The following is a 16,719-nucleotide window of genomic DNA, read 5'->3' as shown; positions in this document are numbered from 1 at the left end:
TAATATCTTTTATTGGACCAACTTCTATTGGTGAGAGAGACCTCGCCCATCTTGTTCCTCTAATACAGTGAGATTTGTATTTAAAACGTTTAGTTTTAGGTATGGAATTTTTTGATACTAGTTACACGGGATTTTTGCATGAGAGAAAGATTTGTTTCTTTAAGGCCATATTGTGCCGATGAGCTATGCATGTAGTTCTTATGGATGGAGAGAGCTTTTCTGACACTAACATCTATGGTATAGATGTTTATAATTGTGTGCATCCAACTGGATGTGCAAAAATGTGGGCATATCATTTGTGCGCTTACTTATGATTGCATGCACAACTGCGATGACTGCACTTGCAACTGGCCATGTTTATAGCTTACTGCCGCTTAGCTCGTGCAGTTTCTTCAGCTATTTGTGCAGTATATTGATTGGGTGTGCAAAGTGTGCACTCACAGTTGTGTACACAAAAGTGCATGAACAATTATGATATCCTGGGTCTGTGCTTCTATCTGACACAAAACTGACGCATCTATGCAACTAGCACATGGAAAACATCACATCTTGTCTCTGTCTCTTTGGAGCCAAGGTTTTTGCAGCCTTGTGTGTTTATGTTTTAAAATGGGATCAGAACTAACTCTCACTGGAGCTGCTTGAGTCGCATTGTCAGGGCACACAGTTAAATGAGCGAGAAAGCCAGATTTTCCTTTAATAGCGCTCCATCCTTACCCCATGCAGGAGGCTAATATGTGGGCCAAATGCCATTGATATTCAGGTTGTCCCTATATGGAAACTACTCATCAAAGAGGTAAACTGCATTTCCATTGCTTTTATTTTGGGGGCTATTTGGACATGAAGAGCAGACATATGGCACATGGGTTGTGTAGCATTTGGCTCATCCTCCACTAAGCACGCTCCCTCTTCTCCAAATTCCAACTTAAAACCCTTCCAGGTAACTGTCACACACTGATCCCCTCACCATTCCGCCCTCCACCCCCTTCCAGGCCGGACCCCTGCTTGTGTTTTGTTGGGGTCTGCGTCCTGGGCCGGCACTACAGACCCTTTGGCTTGCGAAGGGCTGTGCACATCTAGGATGCTCTACAAGGAATGTATCTTTTAACTGACAAAAAGTTTAGTTATCTGATCAAATAAATCCAGCTGCACCAGCTGGCGAGGCTGGTTCCTCCTGCCAGCACAACATGGCCTGTGCGACTCCACCCTCGTTCCACAGTCTGAACCTTCTCTGCTCCACTTCTCTTAGAGAATCGGGCTTGAGCTAAGACCTTCACATCCAAAGTTACTTCCCCACTGCTCAAGGGGTTTGGATCCAGCGTTCCAGCGCGGATCCAGCGAACAGAGATGGGCCCAGGCTGCGTAGGTTGCAGCCAGCGCTATCGAAGCTAGCACGGGAGATTGGATCTAGGGCTTTGATTTAGGCCCATCTCTAACTGGATTGAGCCAGCTGAATATAACCGAGCAGGATAAATATGGCTTCTTAACTCCCCGCTACTGCAGGGTTGCCAACTTTCTAACTGCACAAAACCAAACACCCTAGCCCTGTCCCTTTCCCGAGGCCTCGCCTCCTGCCCCACCCCTTCCCCGAGGCCCTGCCCCACTCTCACTACATTTCCCTTCCCTCCGTGGCTCGCTTCCCCCACCCTCACTCACTTTCAGTGGGCCGGGGGCTGGGATGCGGGGGGGGGAGGAGTGAGGGATTTGGCTGGGGGTGCGAGCTCTGGGGTGGGGCCAGGGATGAGGGACTTGGGGTGCAAGAGGGGGCTCCAGGCTGGGGGGGGGGCAAGGGATTTGGAGTGCAGGAGGGGGCTGTGGGTTGAGGCAGGGTATTGGGGTGCAGGAGGTGTACGGGCTCTGGAGTGGGGCCAGGGATGAGGGGTTCAGGGTGTGGTAGGGGGCTCTGGGCTGGGGCAGGGGGTTGGGGTGCAGGGGAGCCAGTGCTTGGGGTGGGGGCAGCCCTGTGCCCCCCGCCTAGGAGCTGGACCTGCTGGCCACAGCACCGCCGACCGGATTTTTCACGGCCCTTTTCGACTGGGCGTTCCAGTCGGAAACCAGACACCTGGCAATCCTACGCTACTGTTCTGTCTCCAAACAGGTCTTAAATCCATTTTATGTGTTCCAACTCTTCAGTGTGTGTCTGTGGTTCGCTGAGGATTATAAGGAGTATGCCATTGCTATCATAATCATGTCCCTCCTTTCGATTGCCTTAACCGTGTATGATCTCAGAAAGGTGAGAGCCCCTGCCCCGCGGAGAAGGGAAAGGGTTACTGCTGCCAGCCAGCTCAGAGAACATTGCATGTTACACACAGCCTGGTACAGAACAAACAGCTAGTTCCTCACATTGGAAGCAGGCCAGCACTGTTACAGTTTCAGTCACTATTCAGTAATAAAACTAGGTTGAATCAGTGCCGGTGTTGTGGCCCCAGTGACTGAAAGCTCCTGGAACCACAGCCCCAAGATTCAATACTGAGGTACATAACTGGGAGCTTCTGACCATGGCTGCACTGTAGATGTATCCACCCACCCGCAGCAAAGGTCCTGAAGTCTTGCCCCAGCGTGCAGCAGGCTCATTGCAGATCCTGGAATTGGTTCTCTGGGGTCGAGCTCTTTGATTGTCCCCAAAGCCCCCTCAGGGAGTGGACTCTGCAGGAGAGGAAGGTACACTAGAGAGAAGATCGCCTTTTCACAGGGTACAATAGATCACTGGCACTTGGTCCGTAAATGTGATTTTCCTTTTGCTTAAACAAGTGCTAAATTATGGAGTAAATTCTCCTCCTTATCCCTGAGCGTGGTGTGGACGATGGCATCAAGATAAGGACAATGATAACGTAATGGTTAGACATTGCCAAGGGTCTGTAGATTCCTTTAGTTTGGGAAGATTCTGGCTCCGTCCTCTCAGACATGAACTAAGCAGCACGAGGAAAAGCTGTAGAATCCGAGACGTTTACGTTGTCGAAGTGATTGTACCAGGAAGGCTGGCTCTCAATGGGAGCTGCTTGATATATGGCTGGGATAAGGCTCCTTTGGAGATCCCAGCCTTTAGAAAAGATATATAAACATTGCTGTATCTTGGAACTATTAGTTAATACCCCTGGCAAGACTAATCATCTAACAATCTACCCTCATCCTCCCTTCCACATTCCAGCTTGTGGTTTGCTACACGCATGTGTTACACCTTGTCTAAAATTAGATGTTTCTGTCCGCACGTTGCAGACGCTATCTTCCTATAAATTTGTACAGCTCCTAGCACAGTCCGTCCTGACTGAGGCTCTGGTAGACACAGCAATACAAACAAGAGTAAGAGTTAATTACTGAATGACATAATGCCTTTCTTTGTACAGCTGTTAACACTCAACACTTCATTCTGTCTCTCCCCTCCCCCCTGCCCCCGATTTGCAGCAATCTATGAAACTGCACAGGCTGGTGGAGTCGCATAACAGTGTCAGGGTCACTGTGTGCAGGAAAGACGAAGGTGCGTCCTGTTCCGTTTTTCTGTTTCTTTTGTTTTCAGTTCCAATGTTACAGCAGCTCATGTCAGCATTGAGAGTAAGTAGGGCAACAACTGACCTCTTAAAATTCCTTCTGGGACTGTTTTCCCTTTCATCTCACGCCAGTCTATTGGCTCACCTCACTAAGAACGCTGACGTGTGTTCTCATGCACCAATCTCGTACATACAGTATCATGAGTGTGGTTTAAATGGCCATGCCTTGCCTTGGTAAAACTGATCCATTGCAGGGGGGAGCTCAGCTGTCTTTGCCAGAGCAACCGTGTACCTCAATGGCACCCGTCTAACGTCTGCAGCTGAACATTCCCATTAGAAACAGGGCCAAGCGAGGAAGATTGGATTCAGATTGCTCAGCGGCAGGTGTTTGGATCCAAAGTTCTTGTTTGGACCCATTGAGGAGATCAGTCTCAGTCTCCGTGTTTGGATCCAGATCCAAACTTTCACCACATGATGGGGGGAGGGGAGGGGGGGCGGGGGGGGAGTTTGCTTCCAGGATCCTTGTTCAGACCCTTCTGTGACAGATCTGGAGTTCTGTAAGAATTATGAATATTGCATGGTGCTCTGCTCATTGGGATGTTTAGGAGACATTAGTTTAGGTCAGGGGTTCTAGATCTTTTTTGAAATCATGCCCCCACTTAGTTTTGTTTTGTTCTTTTACTTGAAGCCCCCCTTCCGTTAGTGAGCAGGACATTCATCCTGCCCTTGTGAAAACCCTTTCTAGAGGCTCATGTCTTCTAGGAGGTCCAAACACTAACCCCCAGGAGCGAGCACGGCTGCCACCCCATGCACCAGGTTGCAACGCCACTCACTCAAATTTAGCCTCGCTTGCCGTGCTCCCCCCAAAAGTCAGATGCACCCCCACGATTGAGAACCCAGGGTTTAGGTTAATGGGGTCTGTCGGGAAAAACAAGCAGGAAAGGAAGGAATTGCTCAAGATACCCACTTCTCTGCAGACATTTGAGGTTAAGAGACAATGCCAGGACAGGCAAAGGCCCAGGAACACCCAGGCAGGGTCCAAAGGGCATTCCCTCAAGAGAGGGGTATTTGTTTGGGGGAACCAGACTAAGACACAGGCACCCGCTGGGGTGTCTGAAGAAGTTAGGCCTGTCTCGGTTACCATCGGGGAGGGTAAATCTTAGGTGGGAGAGACATCCATGTGCCCCGATTGTTATTTTACAATCCCTGTTCTCTAAAAGCTTTGTTCCGATTGTACAGCCGCAATAGACTGGTTTCAGCAGGCTGGCCACGGTGCAGCACTGCTCACAGATTCTCAAAGCACAGGTGCCAAGCCCAGTCAGACCCGCGGGGTAAGTGCAGCGGATACCCATGCTGCTGTAGCCCCAGACTCAGTCTAAGAGTGGGAGAATGGCAGAATTCCACCCTGGGATGGGTAAAGGCTCCAGGCCAGACACCCGAGAGGGTGCCCTCAGAGAGAGACCAGGAAGGGGCTCAGAGGCGCAGACAGACTGGCAGCTATGCCCATCTGTACGTACAAAACATTACAAAGCAAGGAGCAATTGGTCTGGTCAGGGGCGTGCTTGGAACTATTTTCTGCTTACGCGAGAGATCAGCACTAAAGGTTTGCATCTCACATTGTCTGCAGGCTTCCAAGAGCTAGAGTCATGCCATCTGGTGCCAGGAGATGTGCTGGCTTTGGCAGGGGGCAAAGCCCTGATGCCATGCGATGCCATCCTGATCAGCGGTGGGTGCGTTGTAAATGAAGGCATGCTGACAGGTAAGGATGGTGTGTGGCCCATCTTAAAAATCACAGACCTCACAAAGCTGTGGCTTTGCAACTGTTGCATAAGACATTTTTTTTGAGCAAGCAAGTCTTTGAAGAGAAAACTGTCAGGACACAATCTTGTACTTGGCAGTGATGGTTGAGGAGATAAGCAGTAAGACCCACAGGGCAGGGCAAGGAACTCACAGGATTTACTTGAGGACAGGGGATCAGAGAGTTTGAGCTGCCTGACTACTCCTGCACTGACGGAGCCTGCTGACATTCCCCACCGCAAACCCGTGTCAGGTTAGGATGTAAAGCAGCTGGTATACTCAGCAGCCCACTGGGTGTGTTCTGCTTGGACATAGCGAAGATATTTGTTAGCAGACAGGCATGTGACTAAAAGCTTCCCCTTGTCTTGGGTAATGAAATATTTAAACTGCCCTAGGGAATAACTTCGTGACTCCAGGGTCAGGTTCCAAACAGCCAGACACCTGGGAGCCAACAGGCTGGATGCTGGTAGCATCAACTCAGGTCTTCATTTACGGTGAGCAGCTATTGAAAGCCTATTCTTGAAATCCTTACTCACGTGAGGAGTATCATTGACCTCAGTGAGCAAGGACAAATCAGGTCTTAGATTTACCTTGGTGAGTCAGGGCTCAGGCATTGTCCCGCTGACTTGAGCATGGACTATTCACATGGACCCTTATCCGTTTGCCTGTGCAGCCCCATGCACACCGAAGAGGGACACATCCATGCAGGCATAGATGCTCCAGTGGTCAGGGCACTTGTAAGGGACTTGGGAGAGCCAGGTTCCCTTCCCTGCTCTGCCATGGACTCACTTGTGTGACCTTGGGCAAGTCACCTATTCTCTCCGTGCCCATCTGTACAATGGGCCAACAGCCCCACCCTGCCGCACAGGGGTGTGAGCGGATAAACACATGGAAGATTGTGAGATGCTCAGACGCTACAGTGATGAGGGCCAGAAATAGAAATAATAATAATTTTCTAAACTTGTTTGTCGCCACTTGGGCTAGCTGCGGTTTACCACAACACACGCTACAAATGGTTACTGTGCAGGCTTCAAAGGGATGCCCACGGGTTTTGGAATGCACTGCACTTTCCTTAACGCAATCCGATCTCCTCTAGGGGAAAGCATTCCAGTAACAAAGACCCACTTGCCCCAGGCTGAGGACTCCAGGCCCTGGAGAACATGTTGCGCAGAGGATTACAAAAGACATGTCCTTTTCTGTGGAACAGAGGTCATCCAGACCAAGGCAGATGGCAATGGGCCAGCGAGAGCTGTTGTGCTGAGGACTGGTGAGTCAATTCACTCTTCACGGCACTTTTCTCGAACGCAGTAGCTGGACCAGGCTAAGGACACGTCTAGACTGCAAAGAGACCCTCAGCAGCAAGTCTCAGAGCCTGGCTCAACTGACTCGGGCTCACAGAGCTCGAGCTGTGAGGCTAAAAATAGCCGTGTAGACTTTCGGGCTCAGGCTGGAGCCCAGGCTCTGACACCTGGCGAGGTGGGAGGGTTTTAGAGCACAAGGTCCAGCCCGAACCCTCACATCTCCGCAGCTATTGTTAGCCCCCTAGTGTGAGTGCTGCAAGCCCAAGTCAGGTGACCTGGGCTCAGACTCGTTGCCATGGGGCGGTGGGGGGATGGGTGGGTTTGCAGGGTAGCTGTACCCTACGAGTCCAATCCTCTGTCATACCAGTCACATGGATGGTAATGGATTTACTCCCAATTCACCCCAGTCTGGCTGAGAGCAGCGTTTGGCCAAGATCTCTGTCTGCACCAAATGTCTATTTCTTGTTTGTATTGCTTGGCATAACCCTTTAAAATAAAATACTACAGCATGCTACGGTGTTAGCCCTAAAGCCTACAGCGCCCACATATACTGTGTGGGACCACCGCTGTACAGTAATGCAGCCCTAAATGCTAGAACAGAGTCCCATACTCCGCTCCTCTCCAGGACCTGGCTAGCTGCGGGATTGACACCCTCCTGGTTGGGCCCCATGGCAGCTGTGCTCCAGCTAACAGTCCCCACCTGGTTCAGATGCCTGGTTAGAGGGTGCTTTTGGCAAGGGGTTTCCGACAGTCCAATAGAGCCCAGGTTTGCTGAGCACCACCCTGGAAGGCCACGCTCTTGTCCTGTGCCTGAGTGGAGGGCTGGGATAGCTGAGTGAGGATGGCTATTCCATTGCTGGTGATTTATTTTGTGATCAGGAAAGAGCTCCCTTGGGTGGAGCGTTTCCATGGGTTTGCACAAGCATCTAGCTTTTTAAACAACAGTGGCTATGCCAGGCCGCAAGAGTTGGTCTGAACCTGAGAGTTTGAGTTCAGCACAAAGGAGACACATCAGAGTGTAAAGGAATGAACAACACCCGAGGGTGCTCTGGCTGCTCTGCCACTTCCTCACTGGGGGAGGGTAGGCGAGAGACTGCACTGCTCTGATCCTGCTGTAGCCTTAGATGAGTTTAGGGTGCAAACCGCACAAGGCACTAATAGATTCTCTGCTCAGGTGGCTACGTGAGAACTTTCCCTGAGTTGAGATTGGTAGAGCACACAAATAAAAAACATGAAGATGGTACTTAAAATTCAAATAAATCCAAGCATAAGCATAACTATACAAAACCAGATCTGTCTAACAAAACACCCCCTGGATCATGCATGCTTACAGCCTTAGGCGGGCTCCACATAAAGCAATCCCCCAATGTTGACATATCAGTCTCCATAAAGTTATAAGCAACAGCTAAGATAAAAGAAAAAGTGGAGATCATTACAGGGGGCTTGTTTGTAGTCAGGCTTCGGCCATTTGGTCATCCTTGGTGTCCTAACTAGGGGCTGGCTTGACAACCTCTCATACACTGTTCCATTCCACCCACATGCATCTGGACCATGTGTGATCAAGTCACAGCCATCTATTCATATCTGGTATTCTGGGAGCTCTATTTTAGGGTTCCAGTCATCCATATGTGGTATTCCGGTTGCCCATAATGACATTTCCGACAGTTAAACCAATAGTTTTGGTACATCAGAGGTTAGCTCTTACTGCAGAAAGCCCCTAAGATGCTACCATCTGTTCATTTGTGGGTTTATCCTATTTATCACAATATGCATATTGCTAACTTCTAGGTCTCACTCTAAGCCTGTAACACTTAATGCTTAAAACCTCTAGCCAAGCCTATTTTTAATACATGCATTTTAGTTTTTCTGCTTGCTGTTACAGCTTCAAAAATTTCCATTATTATTTTATCCAAAACCATAGACCCTCCAAGATCAGGTCAGGGGCCAATCAACACTGCTAATGCTAGATCAGTTCTTAGAGAGACAAGGTGGGTTAGGTCAGATCTTTTATTGGACCAACTTCTGGTGATGAGAGAGACTGGCGGATGCAGAGGATTTGAGAAAGAGGAGCAGGTCCACCTCTCCATGTCTTTCCCTTTCCCCGAAAAGTAGTAAGAGAGGACAGCAGACCAGCCATGCCACCCATCCACCCACTGAAGAAGTTGAAGCATAAGAGGAGGTAGAGAGGCACTTGCCTCACCACAGACGATGGCTAAGGCCAGCAGCAGAGCAGGCCTTTTGGAGGATGGAGGGATCTCAGAAAATGCCTTTTGATTTGATGCAACTCGCTTGGGTGCTTGTTTTAGCCAAATTTCAGACCGATTCTGGGTTCAGGTGAATCTGAAACTCAAGGTAAAAATCTGCTTTCCCAAGACCCAGTAGTAAGGTTCCCTGAAACTCATCCTCCCACAAACCAACGAGTTTCACAGAGCCTTCATGAGGACTGGGTTAGCAGTGGATGGCACACCTCAGCCACAGATGGGAGACTCAAAACATCCTCACAATGCTCTTATTCTCTTCTGTATTGTAAAACCAGCACTAAAGTCCAGCACCTGCCACTGAGAATCTTCTAGCTCAAGTAATCACTTGGAAGGATCCCCGAGGTTTACAGTACAATGTTGTCTGACCTTTATTTGAAGGCAAACCTATTAGGCAATCAACTTTTCGTGATCACTGAGTGCCCAATCACACAATTACTTACTATTGTGTTTAGTCCTCCCGAAGACACCTATATGCGTCTGCTCATGGTAGTAAGTACTACACACAGTAGTGAGCGTTTGCAGGATTGGACATGCTGATGATTGCTTAAGACAAATATCACCGTCTCTGGAAAGAATGTTTCCATATAGTAGCTTTTATAAATTGTAATGTGAGATCTGGGTCTCTCTTTTTAAGTTACAGTAGCTATGAATCTTCTCATTCCACCATTTTTCTTAATGAACTTTTCGAACCAATTCCACCATTTCCTGATGTCTTGTGGGTTTGGTTTGTCACTTCAGGTTTCAACACAGCCAAAGGAGACCTGGTGAGGTCTATTCTCTACCCTAAGCCCATGAATTTCAAGCTGTACAGAGACGCCTTATGGTTCCTGATGTGCCTCATAGGGCTTGCGACCATCGGAATGATCTATACAGTGTGTGTTTTTGCACTAAACGGGGTGAGTGGGACAAATCGCCACAACAAAATTCAGAAGGCACAAAAATGTGGAGTGTCTTACATTTTGTTGCACTTATGAAATTTGGTCTTATTTTCACTACATATTTGCACTAGAATGTGGGGTCATTTTAAAATGAATTTTTTTACAGAAACAAACAAAAAAGCACCACTTCTCATTTTCATACCAAGGTGCAAACCCCCACAAATATTCTATGTTAACATTTCCTTGGAGGTCTCCCCAGTGTGTCCTTTAGTTTGCTCTTTGAGATAAAGATTCTCTTTATAGCTGGGGCTCATACAGCACTGAGCGCACTGTCAATGCTTAACATGTTCATTTAAAAATAGTCATGATATTTCACGAATGCAACAGTTCAGAGCAGGAAGGCAGATGATGTGAAATGCAACAAATACACCACAGAAATTTGCAATATGTTCTGCACTTTTGCACATTCCTAGATTTTGTATTAAAAAAAAAAAAAAAATCACAAATGTGCCACACGGTGTGGGTGACACACAGAAAAGTGCCAGACTGGAAAAGGCAGCTTTTTGAAAGCTGCTAGGAACTGGGCCATGTTTGGAGAAGCCAATGAAAAGGCCAAATCCTGAGAGGCAAAAATCTTTATTCTGCAGTTTGTTCCAAAGGGGAAAAATATATTCCCTAGTCAATCTTCAAACATTTGGTTCAGAAAGTGAGTTTACCTCAAGCTCTTTTCCAGGAAAGTGTGTTTAAAATGCAACCCAGTCCTGCTCTACAGCGTCTCCTTCTATATTGAACGTTCTCACTTGGAATATAGAACATACAAGGTGAGACAATCAAAGCTGCAGGAACCTGGGTGTCCATATTGTCAGACTTACCTGAAATTCAGTCCTGCCAGATACAGAATGTGTCAGCTTCCATCAGTGCTGAGCTACTAACAAGACAGACACCTTCGAGTTACCTACAACAGACAGAAAAATCGAGTGAGATTGGTGCACCATGTGGTCTGATATAGGAACAGTGGGGGAGGAATGGTGAACACAGAGTGGACACTGGTAATGCTTCAGATATGGCACATTCTAGTGGATTGAGCTAGGAGTTCCTCATTTGAATCCCAGGTCTGCAGTGTCTCGTTCTGTGGTCTTGGGCGAGTCACTTAGGCCCATGGTTTTAAAAGTGGCTTTAATTTTCAGTGCCTTAGTTTTGGAGGCCCCAACTTGAGACCCCTTGGGCATCATATTCAGAGGGGCTGAGCAGCTGGGAACATAGCTGGAACCAGCAGGCATTGCAAGTGCTCAGCACGTCTGCCAGTCACACCGGCGGTATCTCCAGCTGTCCCTCAGAAATTTGGGGTGCCCAAATTAGAGGCCACTTTTGTAAGCATGGTAGCTGTCTGCATCTCCTGTCCAGTGAGTGTGAACCATTTGCACACTAGCGTGACCAGGGGCTCCCACCCCAGTGAGCAGGGCTGGGAGCCGTACAGCTGCGCTGGAGGAGCTGCCCGGGCTGGGCACTGTCTCCTGCGAGCAGCGGCCCGACATGCTGCTGCTTTCTCCACTGCAGTTCCTGGTAGAGCCCTGCAGCTCCGCCGACATCCACTTTATATCTGGGGGTATCTGCATCCGCAGATAGCAATTCTGTATCCGCACAGGATGCTACAAAAACGATACATTGGAATTGGAAAAAGATACAGAGAAGGACAACAAAAATGATTAGGAGTATGGAACAGCTTCCCTATGAGGAGAGATTAGAAAGACTGGGACGGTCTAGCTCAGAAAAAGGACGACTAAGGGAGGAGATGATAGAGGTCTGTAAAATCATGAGTGGTGTGGAGAAAGTGAATAAGTGTTAGTTACCCCTTCACATCACACAAAAACCAGGAGTCACCCATGAAATTAACAGGCAGCAGGTTTACAACAAACAAAAGGAAGTATTTCTTCACACAACGCAGTCAGCCCACATTGCCAGGGGATGTTGTGAGGGCCAAAAGTATAACTGGGTTAATAAAAGAATGAGAAGTTCCTGGAGGCCAGGTCCATCAATGGCTCTTAGCCAAGATGGTCAGAGGCATACCCCCATGCTCGGGGTGTCCCTAACCTTCCCATTGCCACAAGCTGGGGATGGATCGCTCAGAGTTGCCCAGTTCGATTCGTTCCCTCTGAAGCCCTGGCACCGGCCACTACAAGGGACAGGATACTGGGCTAGCGGGACCCTTGGTCTGCCCGTTATGAGCAATTTGAGAGACAGTCTCAGTTGAACTCATCTTTAGGAGAAGCCATAAAAGCAAACACCTCCCAGCCTAGGATCATTAACGATGCTGTGGCAATTTTTGCAGTAAGTAGGGCTGTTGCCCTAGTAACCTGGCCTTCTGGTGATTGCCTTCTGTTTTCCTAATTTCCTTCTGCAGTGTCAGCAAAACCCTCGGCTTTAGCCCGAGCACACAGGGCAAAAGACAGGGCCTGGAGTGAAACGGGGATTTAAAGCTATTCCTTGCACTGCCCAATTCCTGGTGCTGTCCTGTGTGTGTTAACAGCAGTCTGAGGTGTGCTCTAATTGTACCAGCCTGGAATGGCCCCAGGGTGCCAGAAACGTAGGCCAGGATTGGCAGAGCATAGGGTATCCCAATCAGACCCCGTTTTTGTAGCTATACTTTCCCTGCTATGCCAACAACAGGGGGGGGGGGTGTAGTATATTAGCACCTACATCTGCTCTATACCTCTGCACAACCAGCCTTCCACCCAGGTAAGCTTCATAGTAGACAGGTTTTGCTGCCAACGGTATGACACAAGGTGGCCACATAGGACCCCAGGATACTGTCAAGTATTTTTCACTTCCTGCCCTCTAAATTGTTGTATCATGTTAAATAAATAAATTATAAATTAATGGAGATATCCATCTCCTAGAACTGGAAGGGACCTTGAAAGGTCATTGAGTCCAGCCCCCTGCCTTCACTAGCAGGACCAAGTACTGATTTTGCCCCAGATCCCCAAGTGGCCCCCTCAAGGATTGAACTCACAACCCTGGGTTTAGCAGGCCAATGCTCAAACCACTGAGCTATCCCTCCCCCCCCCCGATGTTGCTGGGGTCTTTTAAACAGCTCCCATGTTCCACCCCAGAAGTGGCTACATTTCAGCAACAGGGAAGTGATTTTTGCACCTGTCAAGATTTTGGACACAACCCTAGAATTACCTGCTTGCTGATGAAATCTTAGTCCCATAGAGCAAGCTGATGTTCTCTTGCTGATAACAGCACTTGTTTTGTGTCAGGAAGAGGCAGGAGAAGTGGTGAAAAAGGCACTGGATGTCATCACTATTGCAGTCCCTCCAGCTCTCCCTGCTGCTTTGACGACGGGGATCATTTATACGCAGGGCAGGCTGAAGAAAAAGGGAATCTTCTGCATCAGTCCTCAGAGGATCAATGTGTGTGGTCAGCTAAACCTCATCTGCTTTGACAAAGTGAGTGTGATGGACTTGTTATTGGTTTATTAGTAACAATGGAGTTCAGCTGGGAGCGCCTGGAATCAAACCAGGCCATCAAGTGAGACTGCAGAAACCAGGAAGAGAAAATGTTGCACTTGTGACAGACGAGGGGGAGAAAATTTCCATTTGATCTTATTTGTCCATTTGCTGTGTCAAATAAGTTTCTGTCTCCCTAGAGGGGGGGGAGACCTGCCAGAGATTTAGGCTGAAAGGGGCTCAGACTCAAACCAAGGGAAAATGAGATGGCTACAATTACTGCCAGAGCACCCTCTCCCCCAGCATTTCAACTCATACTTCAAGTACATGGCCTTGATGGAACCATAACCAAACCCCATTGTTTGTATCATTTCTTGTATTGCACCTTCTCTGAGTGTTTTATATATACATGTGATATAAAATCATAGCTGGTGTGGAGAAAGTAAATCAGGAAGTGTTACTTTCTCATAACACAAGAACTAGGGGTCACCCAATTAAATTACTAGGCAGCAGGTTTAAAACAAACAAAAGGAAGTATTTCTTCACACAATGCACGGGCAACCTGTGGAACTCTTTGCCAGAGGATGTTGTGAAGGCCAAGACTATAACGGGGTTCAAGAAAGAACTAGATAAGTTCATGGAGGATAGGTCCATCAATGGCTATTAGCCAGGATGGGCAGGGATGGTGTCCCTAGCCTCTGTTTGCCAGAAGCTGGGAATGGGCGACAGGGGATGGATCACTTGGTGATTCCCTGTTCTGTTCATTCCCTCTGGGGCACCTGGCATTGGCCACTGTCGGTAGACAGGACACTGGGCTAGATGGACCTTTGATCTGACCCAGCATGGCTGTTCTTATGATATGAAAGCAAAACCAGACGGTATGGCCCCTTTGGTGCGATATAATTCAGTGCTCATGGTGCATTGTGAGATGGGCCTTTCAAAAGGCTGGGTCTCTATTACTGACATGTGGGGCTGGTCACACACTGCAGGAGTGCACTGCCTCCCCTAGACACTGATCTTCCAAAGAAGTGAGGCCACTCCATTGTGTGGCTGTAGTCCCATAATGACCCTTCAAACTCTCAGGCTACGTCTGCTCTGCAGTCAAGGGTGTGATTTGCAGCACCGTAGACATACCTGTCCTAGCTTCAATCATGCTAAAAATAGCAGAGAAGATGCAGCGGCAGGGGCGTCAGCGTGGGCTGTACAAGGCTACCGGAGACCCGTGGTACATGCTCATGTTGTGACCCCATGCTGAAGTCCATGCTGCTGGGTCTTCACCGCTATTTTGAGCTGTGCTAGCTAGCTGAAAGTCAGCAAGGCTACGCCTACCCATGCTGCAAAGCAGCCCCTCAATTGCAATGTAGACATAGCCTTAGTCCAAGACATCATATCCGCACACTCTAATGTCTATTAGCATTACAATCATTTAGCATTTACGTGGCATGATACAGAACTAGAGACTGACCCTGTACTTTCACACACATGTAGTCCGTACTTACACAAGCTCCACCATCCACACACAGGCGTGTTAGTGCCAAATATTGCACCGAGGGCTTTATGTTTTCCTCTGAAGCATCTGGCAGTGGCTCAGTGCCCCATTACTCTGAACTAGTACGGTGTTTCCTCTGTTCCCAGGCAGGGATCGGTTGAAACAGATCCTGTTTTCACTCCTCTTAGAGCTCATGTGTCTTTACAAAGTGAAGTTAATTCAAATGTCCATTTTAACCTAGACTGGCACCTTAACAGAAGATGGACTGGACCTGTGGGGGGTGATCGCTTCTGAAGGAAACAGGTAATGATCTTTGACAATAGATGGAGCTTGTGTTTTGTTGGACTGTGCCTGGATTCGGTCCCAGTAGCTCCCCTTCACTTCACAGCAGCAGGGTGAGCCCAGGGGATTGCTAATGGGGTCATTCAACAGTCTGAATTTGGCCACGATCGGTAGTGACTGAACTTGGCTACTTTCAATGGCTGTTCAGTGGCCTTGTGAAATGAGCTGGTTGCCTCAGCCAGATCCTGCTGACCCATGTCACAGAATATCACCGCAGCTGTCACTATTTCTCACCCCCGTTGACAGTCTCAGCAGGCTAAAGGGTCCAGGGAGGCTGTTCTAACCTCTCCCCCGCTCTCATGGCTGAGGCATATTGGCAAGGCAGAATGGATCAGTCTCGCTGTGCCCGTTCAGGGGATACATAGAGCACACACATCCACTGAGCAATTTGCCATCTGTGGAGCCAATTTCATGAAAAATGAAATATTTTTTATTTAAGATCAAATAAACCAAGGTAGGCACTGAGCCAGCGGCTAGGTCTGCTTTACAGTGCGATTCAAATTACACTGGGGATGGCCCTGCCCCTAATGCACGATGACTTGCCCAGAAGAGCAATTGAAAGAATGACACATGCAATACAAATGAAAGAGAATCAACTCTACAAAGAGCAGAGTTCATGCGGCTGATCACAGGACAGGGGTTCAATCGTGGTGTGGTTTTATTGTTTTTACAATTAGAGGAGCTGCAGTTAAGTCATGTAACACAGCTACTTTTACACTTTCTTATAAACCAGTTTTCAGAAAGTCCACAGCTTCGCCTCTGGTCGCAACTTGCCCTGGGGACCAATGTGCGGCGCCATGGTGAGCTGTCATTCACTGATTGTCCTGGACGGAAAGATACAGGGAGATCCGTTGGACCTGAAAATGTTTGAGGCAACTAATTGGGTAAAGCTCTGTTTTATTGTTGTTCTAAGAGCGGGGAAGATCTTGGTACTGGCACAAGGTGGGGGCCATTCCTTACTCACTGCTGCCTGCTCCCAAACAGAAACCAAAAGGAAGGGTCCTCCCCTGACCAGAAAGTAGATACTGGGCAAAGAAAAGTCCCATCCCAAGTCCTCCCTTCCACAAGGAAGGCAGGAATATCTCTCCCTGAGGAGAGCCCAGCGTTCTCACCACTCCACTATGTTTTTTTCCTCTGGCATTTGTGCAGATCACTTGGGGTTGGTAGGTTCACGAGCCCCACCTGTCTTCCCAGCCTTGTTTCTCAGGCCTGGTCTACACTTAAAATTTAAGTTTCAGAGTAACAGCCGTGTTAGTCTGTATCCGCAAAAAGAAGAACAGGAGTACTTGTGGCACCTTAGAGACTAACAAATTTATTAGAGCATAAGCTTTCGTGGACTACAGCCCACTTCTTCGGATGCAAGTCCACGAAAGCTTATGCTCTAATAAATTTGTTAGTCTCTAAGGTGCCACAAGTACTCCTGTTCTTCTTTTTACTTAAAATTTAGGTCAACATGGCTTTGGCATGCAGGGATATGAAAAATCCACACTCCTGCGTGCTGTAGCTATGCCGACTAACACGCCGAGGAGCCGCAGCTGGGTCAACAGAAGAATGCTTCTGTCACCCTAGCTACCGTTGCTCGTAGCTACTAGCTGGGCGACTACAAAAAATAATTTTCCCTCTGTTGATACTCACACCTTCTTGTCAACTGTTGAGAACGCGCCACATCTACCATGATTGAATTGGCCTCGTTAACACTACAATAAGTAATTTTCCCTCT

The 16,719-nt window shown here is 48.2% G+C and overlaps 1 protein-coding gene across 3 annotated transcripts in view; it reads left to right on the top strand.

The window, feature by feature from the left end:
* The window catches only part of LOC128843692 (probable cation-transporting ATPase 13A4), a 67,353-nt gene that overhangs the window by 22,847 nt on the left and 27,787 nt on the right, over positions 1–16,719 (top strand). Inside the window, exons 6-14 of one of the 3 annotated variants that reach the window (XM_054040727.1) lie at positions 724–793; positions 2,096–2,230; positions 3,400–3,472; positions 5,110–5,241; positions 6,376–6,546; positions 9,580–9,737; positions 12,980–13,168; positions 14,899–14,960; positions 15,733–15,883. In XM_054040727.1, coding sequence (XP_053896702.1) covers positions 724–793; positions 2,096–2,230; positions 3,400–3,472; positions 5,110–5,241; positions 6,376–6,546; positions 9,580–9,737; positions 12,980–13,168; positions 14,899–14,960; positions 15,733–15,883 — 1,141 coding nt within the window. The remainder of the gene's footprint in view (positions 1–723; positions 794–2,095; positions 2,231–3,399; positions 3,473–5,109; positions 5,242–6,375; positions 6,547–9,579; positions 9,738–12,979; positions 13,169–14,898; positions 14,961–15,732; positions 15,884–16,719) is intronic. The other 2 variants (XM_054040728.1, XM_054040730.1) reach the window with 2 other exon arrangements.

Source organism: Malaclemys terrapin, chromosome 9 (assembly GCF_027887155.1).
Source record: "Malaclemys terrapin pileata isolate rMalTer1 chromosome 9, rMalTer1.hap1, whole genome shotgun sequence".
NCBI classification, from domain to species: domain Eukaryota; kingdom Metazoa; phylum Chordata; order Testudines; family Emydidae; genus Malaclemys; species Malaclemys terrapin.
This window is presented reverse-complemented; position numbering and strand designations above follow the sequence as displayed.